Source organism: Bidens hawaiensis, unplaced genomic scaffold (assembly GCF_021521415.1).
Source record: "Bidens hawaiensis isolate Kalapana, Puna unplaced genomic scaffold, B.hawaiensis_p1.1 tig00006397_1, whole genome shotgun sequence".
Lineage (NCBI taxonomy): Eukaryota > Viridiplantae > Streptophyta > Magnoliopsida > Asterales > Asteraceae > Bidens > Bidens hawaiensis.
In genome coordinates, this window is record NW_027491434.1 from 406,650 (window position 1) to 429,127 (window position 22,478).

At 40.6% G+C, this 22,478-nt stretch overlaps 3 protein-coding genes across 3 annotated transcripts; 1 reads left to right on the top strand and 2 right to left on the bottom strand.

Annotated features, from left to right (window-relative positions):
- The first annotated feature begins 3,516 nt into the window (after positions 1 to 3,516).
- Positions 3,517 to 5,244, top strand: LOC143632546 (uncharacterized protein At4g28440-like). Its single transcript, XM_077101034.1, has 2 exons — positions 3,517 to 3,742; positions 4,906 to 5,244. Exons 1-2 carry the CDS (start codon positions 3,526 to 3,528, stop codon positions 5,094 to 5,096), a joined length of 408 nt encoding a protein of 135 aa, XP_076957149.1. The 5' UTR covers positions 3,517 to 3,525; the 3' UTR covers positions 5,097 to 5,244.
- Positions 5,245 to 5,850: 606 nt separating this feature from the next.
- On the bottom strand, positions 5,851 to 7,671 carry LOC143632548 (photosystem I assembly factor PSA3, chloroplastic-like). The gene is made up of 3 exons (XM_077101036.1): positions 7,326 to 7,671; positions 7,078 to 7,238; positions 5,851 to 6,361 (listed from the first exon to the last, which is right to left on the bottom strand). The coding sequence occupies exons 1-3, from the start codon at positions 7,669 to 7,671 to the stop codon at positions 6,041 to 6,043; spliced, it is 828 nt and encodes a 275-aa protein (XP_076957151.1). The 3' UTR covers positions 5,851 to 6,040.
- A 12,290-nt stretch (positions 7,672 to 19,961) lies between these two features.
- On the bottom strand, positions 19,962 to 20,432 carry LOC143632528 (uncharacterized). Its single transcript, XM_077101024.1, has one exon. The coding sequence runs from the start codon at positions 20,430 to 20,432 to the stop codon at positions 19,962 to 19,964; it is 471 nt and encodes a 156-aa protein (XP_076957139.1).
- Positions 20,433 to 22,478: the final 2,046 nt, after the last annotated feature.

Consider the following 22,478-nt stretch of genomic DNA (forward strand, 5'->3'; position numbering starts at 1 on the left):
TTGTGGGTGTGCGCCCGTGAATTTGTTTCTTTTGGCGTTTTCCTTCCAGTTACTTGGTCATTTGGTGGTTGTCTTGACCTAGATCCAAACTAGATCCGGGACATATCTCTTCATATGTTAAACTGAAATTTAAGTTATTTGAAATTTGGTAAAACAAATTAAAGTTTATAAAAATGTCATAATTTATTAATTGAGCAATGAATCTTATAATTTCATGTTGTGTCTTTGAAGATATTATTAGTAGTTAGTGTATAAATGCCTACATGGTTACACATTATCAAATTATACTCTTTATTTAGTGACAATAAAAATACAAACATGTTATACGAATATTAAATACTAGGTTTTATCTCTCGTATAACAGGGGTTGCTTTACATTTTTTGTTTTTTAATATTTATGTTTTGGATTTTAATTTTCTTGATTTTAAGAAAGTTAATAATATACTTAATGTTTGATGATAAAAGAGTTTCACAAATAAATAATATGTTATAACCCGTTTAAAAGCTATTTGGATTTGGTGACCTATGACTCGCTTATTTTTTTTTTACTATAAAATTGTTTCTTATTCTCGTATTACGGGGGTTGTTTTGCGTTATTCGTTTCTAATATTTATATATTTTTTTTGGATTTTGATTTTATTTATTGTAAGGAAGTTAATTATATATTTAGGTTTTGATGAGGAAAGGGTTTCACAAATAAATGAGATATTATAACTCGGTTTAAAAGTTATCTGGGTTTGGTGAGAAACAAGACCCGCTTACGTTTTTTACTATAAAATTGTTTCTTAATTATAAATAATATCTTTTAAAAAAATCATATATTAATTTTTTGTATATCCCTATTTTGATATAGGATTTTCACATCAAATATTTGGTGAGATTAATTTTTAATTTAATGAGATGTTATAACCCGTTTAAGGACTATCTGGGTTTGGTGAGACCCATACCTATAAATTCGTGTCAAATGCATGAGAAGCCTCCATTTACAGATAAAGCAATCTGGTGGATTGAGAGAATTTAGGGAGCAACCAGAGAGGCTTTAAAGGTTTCGTTTATATATATTACTAGATTTTATCCCCCGTATTACGGGGGTTGTTTTACATTATTCATTTTTAATATTTATATATGTATATTTAGATTTTAATTTTATTTATTGTAAGAAAGTTAATAATTAATATACTTGAGGTTTGATGATGAAATGGTTTCACAAATAAATGATATGTTATAATCCGGTTTAAAAGCTATCTGAGTTTGGTGATACCCATTACCCGTTTATTTTCTTTATTATAAAATTATTTCTTAATTATAAATAATATCTTTTTTTTAAAATAAAATAGGGTATTAATTTTTAGTATATTCCTATTTTATAGGATTTTTATATCAAATATTTGATGAGATTATTTTTTAATATAATGAGATATTATAACCCGTTTAAGAGTTATCTGGGTTTTGTGAGACATTTACCCGTGAATTCGGGTCAAATGCGTGAGAAGTTTTCATTTACAAATAAAGTAATCTGAAAGCTTGAGAGAATGGTTGTTTTACATTTTTCGTTTTCTAATATTTATTTTTTGGACTTTAATTTTCTTTATTGTAAGAAAGTTAATAATATACTTAGGGTTTGATAATGAAAGAGTTTTATAAATAAATGATATGTTATAACCCGTTTAAAAACTATTTGGATTTGGTGACCCATGACCCGCTTGTTTTTTTTTACTATAAAATTGTTTATTAATTATAAATAATATCCTTCTTTTTAAATTGTATATTAAATTTTAGTATATTTCTATTTTGTAGGATTTTCATATCAAATAATTGGTAAGATTAATTTTTAATTTAATAAAATGTTATAATCCGTTTAAGAGCTATTTGGTTTTGGTAAGACCCATACCCATAAATTTGAGTTAAATCAATGAGAGGTCTCCATTTAAAAATTAAAAAATCTGGTGACTTTCATAAAAGGGGGGAGCGACCACATCACGACACATAGGATTTTTGGATTTTTGGATTTTCGTTTATATATATTATAGATAGATAGATAGATAATCATTCATATACTCATTGCCTATAAATTATAGCAAATGCACCAAGAAACCTTGGACAAAAGCACTACGGTCATACCATGCATCAACATTACAAGGTAAATCTCAAAATAATTCTATTGAACAAATTTTAAGAACCAAGCAGCAAAGAACCCTTGTTGATGAGACATTTCAACGGTGCCCAATCGCTGAAGAGAATTGAAGAATCAACAACTAAAGAATATGTGTAAAATTTCCTATGTTAAGTGAGTCGAGTTGCAATCCCTGAAATCGCAACGAACCTACACATCCTTGGATGTACTAGGCACATAAACATAAGGATAGGTAACAAATGCTTACATTATGATCATTTAAAAGTAAGATTTTTATATATGTATTTAATAAACTATACCAAATTTTAATAAAATAAATTAAGGTAGCGTTTGGTATGTAGGAATGACATTGGGAATGGAACGATTCATCACCTAGGAATGAAAAAAGTGGCGTTTGGTTACTTAATGTAATAGAATCATTCATTACACATGAAATCTCATTCCATCAAAATTATTTCTTCTCATCCATTCCTTTTTTTTATTCCATTCCTCCTTCATCCTACTTTATCAACATCACCTCCTAACAATGACCACCACCACTACCATTGCTGCCACCACCACCTGACCGCCACCCATCGTTGCCACCACCTCCGTCACCACCGCCGCCGTCACCGCCACCACCGTCGCCACCGCCCTACCATCGCCATCACTACCAGTGCTACCACCGCCACCCCCACCCCCCACCACCACAGCCACCGCCCGCCACCACTGTCGCCATCGACACCACCATCACCATTGTGGGTTTTTTTTATTTTTTGGTAAAAAAAATATTTTTATATAGGATTGTTTTTATTATTACTATTTCATTCATACAATTTTTTTTTAAATAACAAACAACATAAAATAATAATTCATTTCATTACCATAGGTTAACCAAACAACAAGACAAAGAAATGATAATGATCTATTTCATTTCCTTGTCCATTTCATTCATTCTCTCATTCCATTCCTCTTTCATATTGTTACCTCGAACCAAACATACCCGGTAAGGAGGATTGATATAAAAACAATTTAAGGTTTATAAAAACTCGTTCAAAATCGGATGGTTTACAGACCTTGTCAGCTCGGGTTGGCGAGCTCAGAGCTCATTTACAAACCGAGACAGCTGGACTAGGATGATGAGAAAATGAGCGGTTAGCATTAAAAGGCGTCCATTTTAAGGGCGAGTTACACGGTAAAAGTAAAAGGAACAAGAAGAGCAAACAGATGCATTGTTTCATCTCCAAACCAGTCAATCGAAAACGGTAAGGTAATCCTCTCATACCTTTATGATTTTCATCCGTTCTAATTCATTTTTAATTTTTCACTACATGTATCTTCGTCATTAAGGTTGTTTGTTGTATCTGCAAGTTTTTCCTGTAAATTATTAATGACTAAAATTAAATGTAGCAATGGCCGATGCAAAATCACCAAAGAGGAAGCCTGTTTTCACCAAGGTTGATAACCTGCGTCCTGGAACCAGTGGCCATAATCTGCTTGTTAAAGTTGTTACTTCAAACCTAGTGCTGCAAAAGGGCCGACCCGATGACCACCGCCAAATGCGCATTGCTGAATGCTTGGTAGGTGATGAGACCGGGACTATATTGTTCACAGCCAGGAATAATCAAGGTATTTTCTTCTATCATCTCTGAAATGGTTGCTTAGTTTCTGTTATATAGCAGCGTCTTAAAATATAGTTAAGCATAAACTGAAGATCAATATTGCTGTCTTCTAAGTAACGTGTGCTTATTTGGGACTGCGGAAACCAAACTGTTTCAATGATAATACATAATTACATGATCATTTGATCAACTCATAAACGTACTAAAATTCGAACTTTTACATAAAATTGGTTATTCATTTATGAGCATTGCTCGTTTTGTCAACTAAAATGAACATTTTCATACAAAGTTGACTATTGTTCAACTAATAATCTGAATCTTCAAATAAAATGTTTTGGCTGCATGCATCAAAAATATATTCAGGGTGACTTTTAACCCATTTAAACCCGTTCCCCTTATAGCTAATTTTTGTATTGAACCGTTTTGAGATAAATTATAACCCAAATCGGCCCATTTATAAGTAAACCAGGTTAGAAATTGTCACCTCAAGTTATTCAATAGGTGATATCATACAGTATGCACCGATTTATAGTTAGAGTGCTAGGCATATAAACAAACTGAACATTCAATGAACCGTTTGGCTGGAAGATCGCTTATTTAATAAATGAACAAAATATTTGGTTCATTTAGTTAAACTAACCAACATGAACTATGTTTGTTCATTTAAATTCGTTTATGTCCATTCATATTTGTTCGCTAGTTTACATTTGTTTCAGTGTGTTCATTTACGTTTGTTAACATATTCATTTAAATATTTTATGCTCGTGAAAATTTAATCTGATCTTAATAACTTTTTTAGGCCCAACCCATTTTTTGTTCACATTTACCTTTTATTATCGTAGTTATGTTCGTTTGTTTACGTCTGTGAACTGTTTGCTTATAGTCTTAATGAACGAACATAAATGAACACGAACATGCTCAGTTTCATAGCGAACAAACATGAACAAACCACGTTCATTTAGTTGTTCGTATACAATCGTTTGTTCGGTTAAAGTTAAACGAACGAACTTGCTCTGTTCATTTTTGTTCGGTTTCGTTTACAGGCCTCTAGAGAGGTTTCAACCCTGATCTTAACGGGCTGAACAGTAAACTAACGGGCCTAATACTAATATATTGCAACAAAGTCAAAGTCAACCATCCTCATCTTACTATATTACCCTCATGATGTAGTGGAGCTAATGAAAGCTGATAGCACTGTAATTTTGCGCAATGCAAAAATTGACATGTTTAAAGGATCAATGAGGCTTGCAGTGGACAAGTGGGGCCGTGTGGAGGTGACAGAACCAGCCAATTTTGTTGTTAAAGAATATAATAATCTGTCACTTGTTGAATATGAGCTTGTGAATGTGGTGGAAGAGTGAAGGAGATGAAGGGCTGAGGTGTCGTGCTGCTATTCGTGCATAAAAATTTGATCAGCTAAAATTGCGGATAAGTTTCATTGGTTTGTTGAGATTGTGAGATTTTTGAATAGTTATGATCTTCTATAGTTCATGAATTCTGATATAAAGTGAAGAACGTGGAAAATGAGCATGATAAAGAATCGGATAAGTGGCGGAATGTTGACTGATTTTAGTAAACGAGTTGAATGAGAACAAACGTTTGTTTGTTTTGGTTTGGTTTTGTTTTGTTTTGTTTTAATAGTAACACCCTGAAGATTTTCTTTTTATCTTTGATTGGAAGTGTAAGATGCAATTGTTGTTGGATAAGCGTATCATGAGTTTTTAATAATGTTGGTTTAGATCCAACTGCCCGTAATGAATCATGCATAGCGTGGACTTGTTACGCCTTGATGACTGCAGGTCTATATAGAGATGGCACTTCTCGTTATTTGACACACCATCATCATCTTGTGAGATATGACAAGTCAAAAACCTATGTCAAAGCGTCCACATAATCTAGCCATAAGGCTCAAGACAAATGATATAAATCTTAGTGAAAGCCTGATGACAAATGATATATAATCTTGTAACATCTGTTTATACTTATAATTAAAACCCTCTTGGTGCATTCGTTTATACAATTATATTTAGTCATCTTTTAGTCAATCTATGAACCGAACCAAGTTCCCACTTCCGTCCATTCCCGCTACGGGTGCTTAAACTAATCTCAAACTAGTTACCAAAAAAATCAACATCCATATATGATATCATCTCACAACTAAACTTGTCTATATAATACAACAACTTTGCTTCTAAAACTTTGCTACATTAATTGTTATGCATTCATGATACCATCTTTATGAATCTACAATCTGGATATTCAAGCAATCAAAAGAAAGAAAAGTAACATTGCAATATATACATCTTCAGCCATCACTGTTTTGTTTCAGAAACTGAAGATCTTTCATTTGAAGTTGCACAGCTTCTTTAGACAACGGTTTAGGTTCCGGGTACCTTTCTTCTTCGCCTCCTTCTGCAACTCTTTTAGCCTTGGCTTTCACCATATCAGCAATCTCAGACCGTTCAACCGAGGGGAAAACAGCTTTTAACATAACGCACAACAGTTGTTCATCAACTTCTTCAATAAGATCTCGCCCAAAACAACAAACGTGTATGGCATCAAGAGCTTTCTCAACTCTTGCCTCCATTGGTATGGCTGGTGCAGGTACGTTTAACTTTGATCGTTTCTGAATGTTAAGAACAATGCTAGACTTTATGAAGCGTTTACCCAATTAGATTGCCAATTGCAATGCTAATTTTTTAAGAATAAATCTGACCACAGACGATGAGAATATCCTATAATTTACTATTCAAAAACTCACATGTTAAAATATTATCTAATGTCCATAAGTAACTTTTTAGTATATTTTTAATAACGAAAGCTTCGCATACATGATGCGTTCATTGACTTTTTGGATCAAAATGTATCGGAGGTTACATGCTTATTATAACCAAGGCTCTAAAGATAGATTTCTTTCGTGGCAGGCTAATACCTTCACTTATAGGCATGTAAACAAGCGGAACGTTCCGGTTCACCGGTAAGTTCGTTTATATATTAAATGAACGAACACGAACAACATTTCTGTTCATTTGAGCAAATGTGAACGCATGGCTCGTTCATTCATTTATGTTCGTGAAAGTTTGTTCATTTATACAGTCATTTAAATTTTTTAGGTCCAACATAGCTTCGTCTAGTTTTATGAAATTAAAATCTACCCGTTACAATCAAGTCTTGTTTCATTAAGCCCACAAATCCGCTGTTCTTGTTTGCTTCTAATATGTGTTCATTCACGAACCTTACGCCTTATACTTTTAGCAAACAATCATAAACGAACACGAGCACGCTCGTTTTTCTTAACAAATTCTTTATTATTTGTAATAAAAGTTAAATTAAAAAAGGAACCTCTCTGGCTTCATTCATGATGGCGATGAAAGTCTCCTCTTCAAACTCAATATCATTGGAAATCCTTAGCCTAGCAACTCCTTCGAGAATCTCTTCAGATTTCAGCAATCCAGCTCCAACTGCAGCTAACCAACAGCAAATCAACACGTATAAAGGATCCCCTGCATGTTTCATACCAACATACTCAGACAAGCCAATTTGTTAAACATAACAAAAGCTTGATTTAGATGGAATTAAAGAGTATTGACCCACCCGTCCTCGTCGATCCTGGAAGTCAATAAAAGCCCTCGAATCATTCACCGACGAATTCTTTCCCACTCGCCTCCGAAACTCCGCAAAATCGATAAAGTCGCCGCCCACTCCGCCGGTGTCCGTTAAAATTCTGGCGACGAGGCCGACTACGGGCAAGGCGCCAATGATTTTGTTAGCAAACCCGGAAATTGTGTTGGAGTCTTCCATGTAGGACTTAATAACCATGACGCCATTGGAGGAGGACCTGCAAGTTTTTGATTTGGCTAGGGTTTTGTAAAGAAGAGAGTTTGTTGCAGGCTTGCAAGTGAGTGTGAGATTAGTGGTGGTGGTGATGACCACCATGACTGGGTATGGTTACGGTGTTTGGTTTTTTTTTTGATATTTTGCCTCCTCTCTTCTTATGTTACTATGTTATCCTCTCAGTAGTGACGTGTTTGGTTTTTTACATTTTAAGCCTTTGTACTTTTCAATGTTATTATGTTTTCAACCTCTATTTTTTTACTTCCAAGTTAACGGCTCATTGGATCAAATATTGATTATTCGGCTTTGAAACTTTTTTCCCTGAATCCAAAAACCGATCCGATCCGGTCCGAATTCATCAAAATTCAATTTGGATCGGTTAAAATCCGAGGAACTCAAAATCAACCAAACAACCCGAATACCTAAATATGAGATGACAAACTAAAAACAAACTTTCACTCCCTTCAATTAAAAAATATAGATAATTTGGTGTAAAATGCCAATCCTAACACTTTTCATATTGATTTTCATCTTAATCTAATGTGAACTAGTTCGTTCACCTTAAAGTGACTATAAATTACAATCAGTGTCCATGAAAGAAAACTATAAATAAGACAAAAGACACAAATTTGAGTTGTATTGCTTCATACTCACTGATTTGTAATCGTGAATTTGTGAAGTGGACTTTCATATAATAAGAAAACCAGGCTCTGCTCGGAAAGATGGACTCAAAAGATAAACCGATTAAAATTATTAAAAAAAAACCCACCTGAAGATCAGATTATTCATTTGCCCGAACAACCCGAATTCAAAAGTTTCCCGATCCGAAAACCGAATTGGGAATTCGGATTCGGTTAATATCCGATCCAAAAACCAAATTCCTGATTCGGATCGTTTTTTTTGTTACGGATATGGTTCGGTTTACGGTTTTTTTTTTTGTTTTTGGCTATACTGCACACCCCTATTAAAAGGTACTCCAACGCAATGGTATTGAAGAAACACTAAGTCGAACTGGATAGTCCGACCGGATACTTCCCCAGATGTGAGTATTCTGAAGTGTTATGAGAAGATCTAAGCTAATGCCTGCAAAACAGAACACCGTTGAGCCTCGTTACAGGAAGGACAAAGTGGGGGGTCTTCCCGTAACCACCCTCCGGCGTGAGAATCAGTACTGTATCAAAAGTTTCCCGATCCGAAAACCGAATTGGGAATTCGGATTCGGTTAATATCCGATCCAAAAACCAAATTCCTGATTTGGATCGTTTTTTTTTGTTACGGATATGGTTCGGTTTACGGTTTTTTTTTTGTTTTTGGCTATACTGCACACCCCTATTAAAAGGTACTCCAACGCAATGGTATTGAAGAAACACTAAGTCGAACTGGATAGTCCGACCGGATACTTCCCCAGATGTGAGTATTCTGAAGTGTTATGAGAAGATCTAAGCTAATGCCTGCAAAACAGAACACCGTTGAGCCTCGTTACAGGAAGGACAGAGTGGGGGGGTCTTCCTGTAACCACCCTCCGGCGTGAGAATCAGTACTGTATCTTAATCGGAAATAATACGAGTACCGGTAAATTGCGTAAGGCTTGAGGGTGTGAATGAATACCTTGAAAAGATGATCTTCGTATTTATAGCCGAAGGTGGAGGGAAGGTGATTGGTGGAGTTGTCACTATCAAGTTATTCCCTCTCTGTCTGAATGGACACGTGTCGAGCCTTTATTGGATGTCACAGCCTGGACCCGTTTATAATGTAGCCATTATTTGTGCACGTCGTGGGATGGCCATTACGTGTCCAGGTGTCCTCTTTCAATTAGCCGATGTCGCTATCAGGAAGTTTTGAGGGAATCTTCTAGAAATAGTTTGTTACAACTGCTATATGTGTGGATAAAGTCCCTTGAGTTTTTTGTGGATCCCTTCCACAGATGCTCGCGTGGCCGTCCGCGGGTTATGATGGAGACCCACAAAGCGTGTCTTGGATTGTGGATGGCTTTACCAGTCCACGTGTTCCACGCGCGGATGTCTTTTGGCGATCCGCGGGTTGGGTAATGGATCCGTGGGTGGCGGATGTCTTTTGACGATCCGCGAGTTGGATAAGGGATCCATGGGTAGCTTTGCTACCCTCCCTCTATAAGTTCCCCAGTCCATTGTTGCTTCTGTGAGTCGATGTCGCGGGTGGAATTATGGACTTCTATCTTTTGTCGCGGGTTGCAACTACTGGCCCTTAGGATTCTTGTTGTTTGAATAGGGGTACTGTTTAGCCGTTTGAGATGTGACGTCTTCTGTCTGAATCATGTCAGGGGTGGTGCTCGAGGTTGGTGCACGAGATTTTAGGCAGCTGATTCAAAATTATTTTGTTTTGTCAGTTCCAGCCTAATGTGTCATCTTCTGAGTGGACGGTTTCAGCGTGTGAGCTGCATCCCTTTCTCTCTCCGCATTAATTGGGATATGTATATATAGGGAAAGACGTTTCACTTTCTGATTTACTTGCAAAAAATTTTCTCTTCATATTCCTTCTCTCTTCATCTTCTTCTGACTTTATTGTTACTCCGATTAACCATGGCTGGTGGTAAGAAGGGAGGTCGTGTTAAAGAAAGTAAGAGGGATTCGTCGAAGGGGCTGATAGAGAACTTCCGATTTCCAGGACATCGTCAACCTCTATGGGTTGGCGCCGGAGTGGGGACCGGAGTTTCCTTCTCCTGGTTCTACGGCTGATCAGTCGCCTGCCGGGAAAATTGCTTTATACGGTGAGTCTTTAACCACAGGCAACTTCCGGTTGCCGATCACCAAGTTTTTTGGTGATTTCTTGGTTGCCTCTGAAATCCATATTTCCCAGCTACACCCATTTGGGATTATGAGGCTTCGCCATTTTGAGTTTTGTTGCAAGGCCCTTGAGATGGAGCCTACGGTAGATCGCTTTCTTGCGATCTACAAGATTCAAACCCGCGACAGCTGGTTTAGTTTGCCGTTCCGGGGAAGGCGATCGGGACTAAGCCTCCGAGGAGCGCTCACGAGTGGAAAAACAAGTTTTTATGGGTCAATGCGGACGTTATTCCGCTAGCCATGACCCGCCGCTCGCTGACTACTAAATTTTCCCTTCCTGCTACCGACACGGAGGATTAGGAGTGGTTCCAGAAGTTAACGCAGACTCCTACCCTGATGGGTCTGATCCCTGAGTCTGCACTAGTCCAGGTGGGGATGAGCCGCCTATGGCCATATCCTACGGAGCAGCCGTACTTCTCCCGAGACGACGGACGTAAGCTTTTCCTCTACTGTGTCTGTCGGTGTTCTTTATGCTTTTCTTATGCATGTTTGCTCTTTTTTTCTTTTCTTACAGGGGAGTGTTCGTTGTTTGAAGTTCTTGTTCCCACTGTCGTGGGAGATATGTTCAGGATGCCCCTGGAGATGTATTAAGAGTCTGTTCTTGATCACTTCAAGGGTAATTTCCTTTTTCCCACCCGTGGCCGCACGGAGCCGGTAGTCACCGAGTCCGCGGTGGCTCAAGGTGTGTACATTCTTAACCCTAAACCTCTTACTGTTATGCATTTGGACGGGACGATAGTCCTTTCTTCTAGTGATGAATCCTCTGGTGAGGATTCAACTAGTGAGGGTTTCCCGCCCAGTACTCCGGAGAGTTTTCATGCTGGTGTGTTGCGTGCTATTGCAGATATTATCCGCCGCAGGAAGAGGGCGGATATTGCCGGTGTATCCGGCCTGAATAAGGATTTCGACGCCGATGAACCCGCTGGTGGTGAGGCTACTATGGGCACCGAGGATCCCGCTAGTGGGGAGGTGACCCAGACTTCTGCTCCTATTGGTGGAGGGGCAACCGGTGGTGCCGAGGAATCCACTGGTGGTGAGGCAGCCAAAGGTGCTGGTGACCTTGCCAGTGGGGAGTTTACCAAAGCTGGGGGGAGGGTCCCCCCCTTAAGAAGATCAGATTGACCCGGCTCCAGGATCGGGTCAGGAGTAGGACTCATGTTGTAAATATCTAACTTTTGTTTCTGGATCAACAGCTGTTGCTGCGCCGCATCCACCTTCTCCGCCTCTGGAGGTTTTGCAGGAGAAGGTTGGCAAAGATGTGCCTCCCGAAGATGCCGATATGCCGCCACCCGAGGTAGTGGTGGAAACTGAGGTTGTGTCTCCCAAGGATAAAACTGAGACTCCCCCAGTTTCCACGGGTGAAAAGGGGGAATCCTCTAATTCTTTATCTCAGGATCAGGGGGATTCCTTTTTTCGTCCTTCATGGAATCTTGGCCCGGACGCGCTCTTTACTGATCCGTGTGTGTGCCAAGAATTCTTTGTACATTGCCTCCCACCCTTTGAGTGTAACAGGATACACTCCCAGACTTAGGCTAGTTTGACGCAAGCACTTAGCTATCATTTGGCTAACGTGTTGTCAACTAGTCGTGAGGTTTTCAAGAGTTGAGTGGTTGGTCAAACCGACCTTGAGTGCGCTGTTAGCCGCATGGTCAAGGCTGAAATGGCTAGGGATGCCGCCCAGGCGGAGGCTACGAACAGAGAGGCTGCCCTCCTGGCTATTCAAGAAGAAAACAAACTTTTGAAGGAGAGGATAGCCACTCAGGTCGACTTCGTAGCTGCCTGGGACGAGGATGTTCGGAGGCTCATGGCTGAGGTAAAGGAGAAACATGACCGCCTTGCTTCTGTTTCCGAGGAGAAGGAGGGTCTGGAGCAGGCCTTCACCAACGCCTCGGACGAGAGGAAATGGCTCCTCAAGTTTGGCATCCCCAAGGTAAATACTTTCAGTTTCTGTGTTCATGGATTATCATACTAACTTTTATCTTGTCAGATTGCCAGGCTTATCAAGGAAGGTCCTGAGCTTGGGGACTGCCTTGCTGACCTATTAGTCAGCTCGTCGCTGGTGGGTCGCCAGACTGGTTTCGCGGAAGGTTACTCCATGGCTCGCGAGGGACGACCTTCCTGCGAGTTTGAGCTTCATGGTCAGGATTGTCAAAAGGAATACGATGCACAGATGGATTTTTTGATAACCTTTCTTTTGACATCCTGAAATATATTCAGGAGAACCGCCATGAACCCACCGCTGTTGGGGAACTGCGCCTTCACGTGAATCGGCTGCTTGCAGAAGCTAAAGGCAAGGAAGCTCCCAAGGAGGACTAGGAATAGGTTGTAATATTATTGCATGTATTTCCTTTTCATTTGTAAATCCTTGTAAATGAAATGAAACTATCTTTTTCACTTATTGTGTTGCATTCGTTGCACTCTGTAATCTTTTGTATTAATCAGGAAGACTATCCTGACCGCGGATGGTCTAAATGTTTGTGACCTTTCCGCCTGTTTTTATGACTTGTCTTTTTCTTTTTTTTTATTTTGTAATTTTGAGTTCCGATAATGTCTGACTTGTCAGCTAAAACATTCAGTTTGTCTAGTTACTATGGAACTGAAACGTCGCAGATCATTTTTGGAGGTTGACTGATGTGACAGGTCTGCTCGGCGCAAAAGTAGTGATAGTTGGCTTTAGCTGTACATTGGGATTTTAAATTTTCGGTTTTTGGTTTTCCCGCCTTACATGTCACGTATTTACTGGTAGACAGCTGTGTTGTATTATCTCAACTCTTAAATGCTACCACTATATATATCTGTCGATTTCTTTTTTCTCCTCTCACTTTGGACTAAAAAACTGAGATAATCGTCGCCGGAATTGTTGAAGCAATTATCTTCAAATCCAGAAAACCCTTCTCGTTTTCTTTTCCAGCAATCATAGCTCGTTATAATCGATTCTTGGCTGAATACATGATGTCTTCGAGGTTCAATTATCAGACCGTCGATCGTGTTGCTATCGATTGGGATATAAAGGAGTTTCAGGCCATCGTTAATGCCTACGGCATTGCTCCAGAATGGGGGCCGGAATTCCCTGCCTCCGGTGCGACGGAGAACCGACCTCCGGTAGGAAAGATGGCGGTGTATGCCGAATTTTTTAGCTCCGGAAATCGGGAGATTTCCAGTTATCCGATATCTGGGTAAATTATTAACTGGAAGTATGATTCATCTCTCCCAGCTTCATGCGTCGGCCATGGTGCGTATGCACCATTTTGAATTCTGCTTCCGGGCGCATGGCATCGTGCCCACAGTTGATAAGTTTGTTGTTTTCTATCATCAGCATGATAGGGCGGATTTCTTCGAATGCGCCTCCCCTGGATCCGGATTGGGCCAAGAAATTCTTTTGGATTCGGGAAGATGTGATCCCTCTATCTATGTACTGGCGATCGCCCGATCAGTCGATGCTTGCGCATCCATATGTTGATCGTCCCGAGAGGCATGAGTGGTATCAGCAGTTAACCCATACTGCTACCCCCATTCGCCCCATCCCTGAGTCCGCTCTGGTGAGGGCTGGGATGAGCCGTTTGTGGCCCTATCCGGATGATGTGCCCTTCTTCCGGAAACCAGATGGATGTAAGTGTATGTGAAAGCATTTTTCAGGTTAAAAGCTGTTCCTAACTTTTATTTGTTGCGCAGCTAAAGGTTTTTTGCTGTCTGTCCTTGTTGTGGGTGTGCCTGGGGTTATGTACATTTTTGCCCGCGACAAGAAGGACCTTCCCATCCTTGACAAGAGCAGGATAGTTTTTTGTTTCCTCAACACATCCGCCAGGAACCCGTGGTTTCTGAGGGCTTGTTCGCGACAGGTAATGCGTTCTGCACATTCCTCTTTATAATCAGACTGTTAATACATGATCTTTTTGCAGCCTTTGGTCGGAAGAGGAAGGAGACCTCTTCCAGCAACGTCCCTCTAGTGGTTGCTGGTGGAAGGCAAGGTATGGATCCTTCTCCTCCATCTTCTCCAGATGTGAAGAGAACTCGTCTTTGCGATCGTGTTGCAGCCCGCACTAAAGGTATCGCATATTTTCTATGGATTTGTGCTTACTATTTAATTGCTTATTTGGCAGTTTGCTTTTGTGCAGCCCTTATTATCCTCTTGGATTCTCCTCCCTCCAAGAATGATCCCAGCAGGTTTAATGCTGATAAGGGGAAATCCAAGGAAGGGTCGACTTCCATTGGTGCTGGGAAGTTGACAGCGTCGGAATCACCACCTTCCCCTCCTGTCCAAGGCACTGAAGAACCCTCCGAGCGGGTGTCGGTGCCTCCTCCGCCTCCTCATCAGTCGGAGAGGGAGGAGAGGGGGCGTACTTTGCTAGGTGGAGTTGCTCGGCATGTCCCTGAGTGGAATCTAACTCCTTCCTCGCGATTCTCTGATGGGGAAGTGTGTTTCGATTTCCTTCATGAGAGCATGCCTCCTGCGGAGCGCGATATCAGCGCAACCGGCGTCGGATATCTCTTGGGAATTCGTACACATATCACCTGGCCAACTTGGTTTCCATGAACCAAGAGATGTATCGGGACTGGAGATTTATGGGTGAGAACTGGGGGTTACAGGATAATCTCCTCGATGAGCTCCGTGCTGAGAAAGAAAAATATCGCATCGAGGCTAACAACCAACGGTGGAAGCTGAGAGATTTTGAAAGGGCTCTCGAGTAGGAAAGGCAGCGCCAAGCCGCTGCCGCCAAAGATTGGGAAGAGGCGTGTCGGCGACAAAATGCTTCAATTGAAGCCGCACGCGCTCTTGCTCGTTCCTGCGAGGCTGAACTTGCTCAGGCTCGAGGGACAAGGCAAGCTCTTGAAACTCGCCTTGCCACTCAGGAGAAAACTCTCAGCACCCTTCGTGCCGCCGCTGCTGAAAAGGATCAACTGATTGAAGATCTGATCAAGGAAAATACCAAGTACTCGGTGAATAGGGCGTTCTGAAGTTAAGTGCTGAGGGAGCTTCTTCTGACTGTGCTTGGTTGATGTGGGAAGGTTTTCCCATGGTATGGGTTCCCCTGACTTTATCATAACTTGTAAATTTGTTTTGCCTTGAATCATTTTCATAGGTTATCTCCCGTATTCACAAAGGAGGTGAGTTAGGAAACTACCTTGCTGACCTTCTATGTGCATCAAGTAATTCGGGGCGCAAGGCAGGCTTCCAGAAGGGGATAACCTTTGCTCGGGAGGGGCGTCCCTTGGAGGAATTTGATCTTCACGGAGTGGATGTGGATGGAAAGTATGATGCGCAAATGGATGCTTTTGACCAACTGCATTTTCCCATCCAGGACGCTACCCAAAGCTTTGTTGAGGCGGCGGATGGCGTTCGCCAGCTCCGCGACTTTCTTCGTGAAGAATAATTTTGTTGTATATATTATTTTTCTTTTGTTCCTGTAATCCCTTTTTTTGAATGTATATATGGCATGGATTTTACATTTTGTCTTGTATGAGTACAATATAAATGTGTGTGAACTAAATCCATCATGTATCCAAAATATAGGATTAGGATAAGTGTTGGCACGCAGGCCTATCCGTACAGGAACTAACATTCTAAGAAATTTTAATTTGGGTAATTGCGCAACTATATTCGTATTAACATCATTTCAAATAACGAAATTTGGTACGCAGGCCAAAATAATTGGCACGCAGGCCAGCAGAGAGGCACGTAGGCCTAATATAAAATTACACAACTTAGATATAACACTTCCGCAGTTGCGCAACATTCCAAGTCCTGGGAATAAGAGTCCCGTCCATTCTTTTCAGTTTGTATGCACCCTTTCCCAGTACTTTTTCAATTTGATAGGGGCCTTCCCAGGGTTGGTGCTAACTTTCCTGGTGATTCAGCGTTTGATGCTTCGTTGCTTCGGAACACGTAATCGCCTTGGTTGTACTCGCATAACATGACTCGTGTGTCATAGTATTTTTGGAGTTGGCGTTTGTATTTGCTTTCGCGTATAGCGGCCAACTCTCTTCTTTCTTCTAAGAGGTCCAGGTTTAACAGGAGCACTTTTTCATTATCGGCAACCAAAAGCATTCGTGCGGATGGGACACTGACTTCGGCCGGAATCATTTATCCGTCCCATAGGTCAAAATGAACGGGGTTTCTGAGTTACTTGTTTTCTTGGTGGTTCGATGTGCCCATAGAACATGAGGCAGTTCGTCCACCCACCCCATTCGTTTGGTTCCCAACCGTGCTTTTATACTTTCTTTGATACTTCTGTTTACTCGCTCCACCTGTTCATTGGCTTGCAGATGGGCTATTGATGTGAACACCTGGTTGATGTGGAGCTCTGATAACCACTCTTGCAGGATTTTGTCGGCAAACTGGGTACCGTTATCACTTACTATCGTCTGGGGAAGACCAAAGCGACAGATTATGTATCCCCAAAGGAATTTTTTGACGTTTTCCGTCGTGATGTGAGCAAGTGGTTTGGCTTCTACCCACTTGGTGAAGTTGAAAGATGCTATAACAGATCTAGATCTTTTGATTACAATGATGTTCATGTTGATCATATAGGATTAGGCTTGATTTACGTTAATATGTGTGATGTGTAGGTTGAGAGAACAATTTTAAGACTGCTTCAAGTTTGACTTTGAATACAGCACATTCAGCATAAACAATCACTTCAGATGAAGGTTCAGATACATTAATTTGAGGGTTAGGACATACCTCATCAATCTTAGCCATACATGCATAAGATTCAACTTGATTAAGAATTGATTCGGTTTGAGAAGACAGACTGTGATCAGTATCCATCTCAGAATCAGATGAATCACTTTCCTCAGATATATTATCACTGCTAGCATCTTCAAATTTCTCTACTGGTTCAAAGATTGCCACATTCGCTTGATTTCCCAACAAACGTTGAGACCAATCAATAGCTTCATTAACCACTAGAGCTTGAGTAGCAGGAGACTTATCTTGTTCACCACCAGATACAGTCGTTTTACTCTTATCCCCACCAGATGAATTCTTTCCTGAAGATCTTTCTGAATTGTGTGACCCAGAATATTCTTTTCTTGGCTTATCACATTCTTTGGCAAAATGGCCAAAGTCCCCGCAATTGTAACATTTCACCTTTAGTTTATCAAATCCGACCCTTTTATTCAAAGCAGGAAGATCTTTCCCAGTTCGCTACATGAATCTCTTGACTTTTCGAACGATCATAGCCATGTTCCACTTGAGATCCATTAATTCAAGATCATCCGGGTCAATTTGATCATAATCTTCATCTGTTAATTCACTTGTGGCAATCTTGCTTCCAACAAGCTGTTCATATGAATTCATGAAAGCACACAAGAATGCAAACTGTTGTTCAGCCTCTTGCAGATTTACTTTAGACAAGCTTGATGATGAAGCACTTATGTTTGCATTAGCTCCATTGGCCATAAAGCATACATTAGGAATTTCTTCTTGAGCTTGGGCAAAAAAAGCATTGATTGGTACAGAACTTGAAGAATGATTTGCTGGCAAGGCACCCCCATAGAGTGAAGGGTTTTGAGTTGAAGATTGCTGGTTTTGATTTTCTTTCAACGAGTTTTGACATTTAATATCAAATTCCCTTTCTTCAATCTTGTTCATGAATTGCACAGCTGTGAGCTCGGTGTTTCGAAAGAAACCGTTTTCTTTCAATACAAACAGGAAAGTTGAATATGAAGGAGGTAAAGCATTCTTCAGTGTATCAATCTTATCTGTTTCAGTTGGCTCAAGATTAACACTTGACATATCCACAATCAGATGACTAAATCGGTTAATCATCTCGTCAACCGTCTCGTTTTTCATCAAAATAAAATTTCTAAATTGAAATTTTACGAGCGTCTTCTTACTCTCAAGTGTGTTCCCCAAACTTCTTGTTTTCAAAGTTGTGAACAAAGAAGCACAAATCTTAATTGTACTGTATTGATGAAAAATTTGTTCCGGTAATGCCATAGTGAGAGTTGAGTAGGCTTTAGTTTCACTCTCAAAATCTTTCAACTCTTGAGTTTCATAATCTTTGAATTCCTTCGGTGTCCACCCCATGTTGTCACTGCCTACCAAAGGTGCTGCATACACATCGTCAAGAAAATGCACACTACTTGGATGCACGGATCCCAATTGAGCACGGAACCTCGGTTCCCAGCGAGCAAAGTCTGACAATTTCAACAATTTGGGACATTTGTTGTGACTGCCAATTTCATTATCCATGGTTAGCATCTGCTGCAATAATACGTTCTGAGAAGCTAATGCATAGTAAGACACGTTTTGCGATGCCATAATGAAATAATTGGTTAAACTTCAAGGATCAAAATTGTTAATCTTTAAAATCTACTGTTTATACGAATGAGTATCGTAACGAATGAGAAATTTGATTTAACGAAAGATTGATATTCGTTAAATGAGAATTACTTTAACGAATGAGTGACATTTGTTAACAAATTTTCACGAATGAAAGGCTTAACGAATGAATAACGAATGAGTTTAACGACTCTGTATGAACGAAGTGATTTGGATAGCGAATGGCTAACGAATTGCTTTAGCGAATGGGCAGTTAGGTTTAACGAATGAGCAGTTAGATTTAACGAATAGGCAGTTAAATCTTAACGAAAGTCTTAACGAATGTCTTCAATAGTAACGAATCACTCTTCAAATAGTAACGAATCAGTCTTCAAACATTCAAACTATTCGATTTATTCCAGATCTATCCATATTCGTCCGTAACACCTAAAATCTATACCAACTTGCTCGGAAATCAATTTCGAACCTTAATAAACCACTTCAAACTCACACTCAAACCAAAACAGACCTCAATCAGATGTTTCAAATATTCACGTTAACCCACCATTAACGTAAACAACTCAAATCAGTCCAATTTCATACTAATCCTAACTCAAAACTCCATTGATCCTTTCAATTACCTTAACACTAATTCCAATTACCTCTAAACCAGCTCAAATACGTTTAACAATTATCCTCTGTATCACCGGAGTTCAAATTCATCATGAAACAAACAATTTCAAGCTCAATTATACGATTAATCAACACAGAAGCAACGAAGATCAGATCCCGTGGCTCTGATACCACTTGAAAGATGCTATAACGGATCTAGATCTTTTGATTACAACGATGTTCATGTTGATCATATACGATTAGGCTTGATTTACGTTAATATGTGTGATGTGTAGGTTGAGAGAACAATTCGGCAGAGTAACGAGACTTGAGATGGAATAATCAGAACTGTTTTAAAGTAATACATTACAGGGGATATATATAGGAGATGACCCTATTTGTTAAGTTAAGCTTAACGAATAGGTCATTCGTTACAAATACGTTAACGAATAAACATGCTTATTCGTTAGTACATTAAATGATAGCGAATGACCCTCATTCGTTGTCTCATTCGTTAAACATGGTTAACGAATGAGCTTACATTTAAACGAATGTGTTACATTCGTTACGGAGTAACGAATGTAACTTACAATAGAGCGAATGGCCTTTTTTCCATAAATACATTATAACCCCTATACTTTAATCTATTACAATAATAACCCTGATAAAGATTGAGACGTACAAAACATGTATCAACAGAAGTAATCAATTGCTACGAGCAAGAATTTGACCCGCCCAGGCGCCTTTGGGAATGGTCCCATGATATCGATGGCCCACTTCTGGAAAGGCCACGCCGAGGTTACTGGCACCAGATGATTCTGTGGTCTGAAGGTTTGAGGCGCATGCCTTTGGCAGGCGTCGCACTTCTGGATTTCCTTGACTGCATCCATTTGCATTTCTAGCCAGTAATACCCAGTGTTCCTTGTTTTTGCTACGACCATCCTTGGGCCTGCGTGAAGGCCACAAATGCCTTCATGGATTTCTCGTATTACGTAGTTGGATTCTTCCATGTCTACGCATCTGAGCAGTGGGCCAAGGAATGATTTTCTGAACAGAACCCCATCATGTATTTGATACCACAACGCCTTATGGTGGATCTTTTGTGCCTCCGCTTTATCTTCCGGGAGGGTGCCAGAGGACAAGTAGGTCCTGATGGGTTCCATCCAGGACGTTGTTCCAGTCTGGATGACCAGAACTTGGTGTTGAGGGACGACGGAGCGTCCATAACCTCGATTCTAACATCCCTGCCCATGTGTTCGAAACTAGTGGATGCCAATTTGCTTAAGGCATCCGCGGGTCGATTTTCGCTTCGTTTGATGTGGACCACATTGCACGAAGCAAATTGTTGCATGAGGTCTTTAGCTTGGGATAGGTATGAGGCCATAACATCGTTTTTTGCCTCATAGGTTCCCGACACTGGTCCTGCAATGAGCAAAGAATCGACCCGTGCCTCTAAGAATCTCCCACCGAGCTTTCTCGTGATCCGCAACCCAGTCAAGAATGCCTCGTATTCGGCTTCATTATTTGTGCTTTTGAAGTTTAATTTGATGGCATAAGTGATTGATCAGTTTCAATCCAGCGCCCGATCCTTTCCCGCTTGATACTCCATCCGTAAACAGAGTCCAGCGTTGACTTTCGTCGGAAGGGGTAGGGGGTTGTTGTTCAACCAAACATTCTTGAACTTTACATGTTGGTACTTCCGTGATGAAGTCTGCCAAAACCTGACCTTTGATTGCGGGTCTGGGTTTATACTTGATTGAGTGTTCACCCAGTTCGATCGCCCACTTGGCTAGTCTTCCGGACAGCTCGGGCTTGGTCAGCACGTTCTTCAACTTGTAATTGGTTAAAACATGTATCGGGTGACCTTGGAAGTACCTTTTAGCCTCCGTGCCGCATACACTAGTGCCAGAACTAACTTTTCGAGCATTGAGTACCGAGTTTCGGCATCTGTTAATGTTCTGCTGACGTAGTATATTGGCTTTTGGACGGTCTTTCGATCCGTCAGGAGGACTGCCCCGATTGCGATATCCGAAGCGGATACGTAAAATATGAGAGGCTCTCTGTCTCGAGGTGCGGTCAATGTAGGAAGCGTCATTAGGCAATTTTTTACTTTCGAAAACGCCGTTTCTGCCTCGGGAGTCCATTTGAAATGTGCTTTCTTCAGGCAATTTCGCAATGTTGAGATGAACGGAAAAGACTTAGCAACGTGGTTTGCCCAGAACCTGTTTAATGCAACTAATCTTCCATTCAACGTTTGGACTTCTTTTAACGAGGATTGGGAAGGCATCCGGGCGATTGCTTGCACCTTTTCTGGGTTCACTTTGAATCCTTCCCCGGTTACGATTACTCCAAGAAATTTACCCTCCTCCATGCCAAAGGAGCATTTCGAAGGGTTAAGTTTCATGTTTATTTTTCTCAAGGTGGAGAAAACGTCTTCAATATCCCGAAACATCTGATCTTCTTCCACACTCTTGATGACCAGGTCATCCATATACACTTCCAAATTCTTCCCAATCTGATCTCGAAAGGTATTATCCATTAGACGCTGATACGTGGCACCCGCGTTCTTTAGAACAAACGACATCATTTTGTAACAGAATATGCCTTGGTCCATACGGAAAGCGGTTTTGTCTTCGTCGCAGGCTGCCATCCGTATCTGGTGGCACCCTTTGTAAGTGTCTAAGAAGCACTTGTACTTGAAAGGTGCCACCGCGTCTACCTTGAGGTCGATTTCTGGGAGAGGGTAACAGTCTTTGGGGCATGCTCTATTCAAATCTATGAAATCGATACACATTCGCCATGAACCGTTGCTGTTAGGCACCATTACCGGGTTTGCAACCCAAGTTTGATATTGAATTTCGCGGATGATGCCCGCGTGCAACAAATCATGCACTTGCTCATTCATGGCTTTTGTCTGTTTAGGCCCCATCTTCCTCCTTTTCTGAACGATCGGTGTATACGCCGGGTTGACTAGCAGCTGATGTTCTAAAATTTCCCGCGGGACGCCTATCATGTCTGAGGGCTTCCAGGTAAAGATATCCACGTTCTTGACTAGTAACTGTTTCTGAAAGACGCGCACTGTTTCTGAGATAGATGCCCCAATTGTGACGGTTTGTTTCAGATATTTCGGGTTGACCACACATTTCTTAGGCTCTGTTCGCAGTGCCTTCTTGGGTGCCTTCGCAGGCTTCGATCCTTCTGTTGCATAG

What these genes read in the sequence shown, in the direction of transcription:
- LOC143632546 (XM_077101034.1), top strand. Translation starts at nt 3,526, where the DNA reads ATGGCCGATGCAAAATCACCAAAGAGGAAGCCTGTTTTCACCAAGGTT. An exon ending in CACAGCCAGGAATAATCAAG is followed by an intron (nt 3,743 to 4,905) that starts GTATTTTCTTCT and finishes CTCATGATGTAG; the next exon opens with TGGAGCTAATGAAAGCTGAT.
- LOC143632548 (XM_077101036.1), bottom strand. Translation starts at nt 7,671, where the DNA reads ATGGTGGTCATCACCACCACCACTAATCTCACACTCACTTGCAAGCCT. An exon ending in GGATCGACGAGGACGGGTGG is followed by an intron (nt 7,239 to 7,325) that starts GTCAATACTCTT and finishes TGAAACATGCAG; the next exon opens with GGGATCCTTTATACGTGTTG. An exon ending in TCATGAATGAAGCCAGAGAG is followed by an intron (nt 6,362 to 7,077) that starts GTTCCTTTTTTA and finishes CTTAACATTCAG; the next exon opens with AAACGATCAAAGTTAAACGT.
- LOC143632528 (XM_077101024.1), bottom strand. Translation starts at nt 20,432, where the DNA reads ATGGAACCCATCAGGACCTACTTGTCCTCTGGCACCCTCCCGGAAGAT.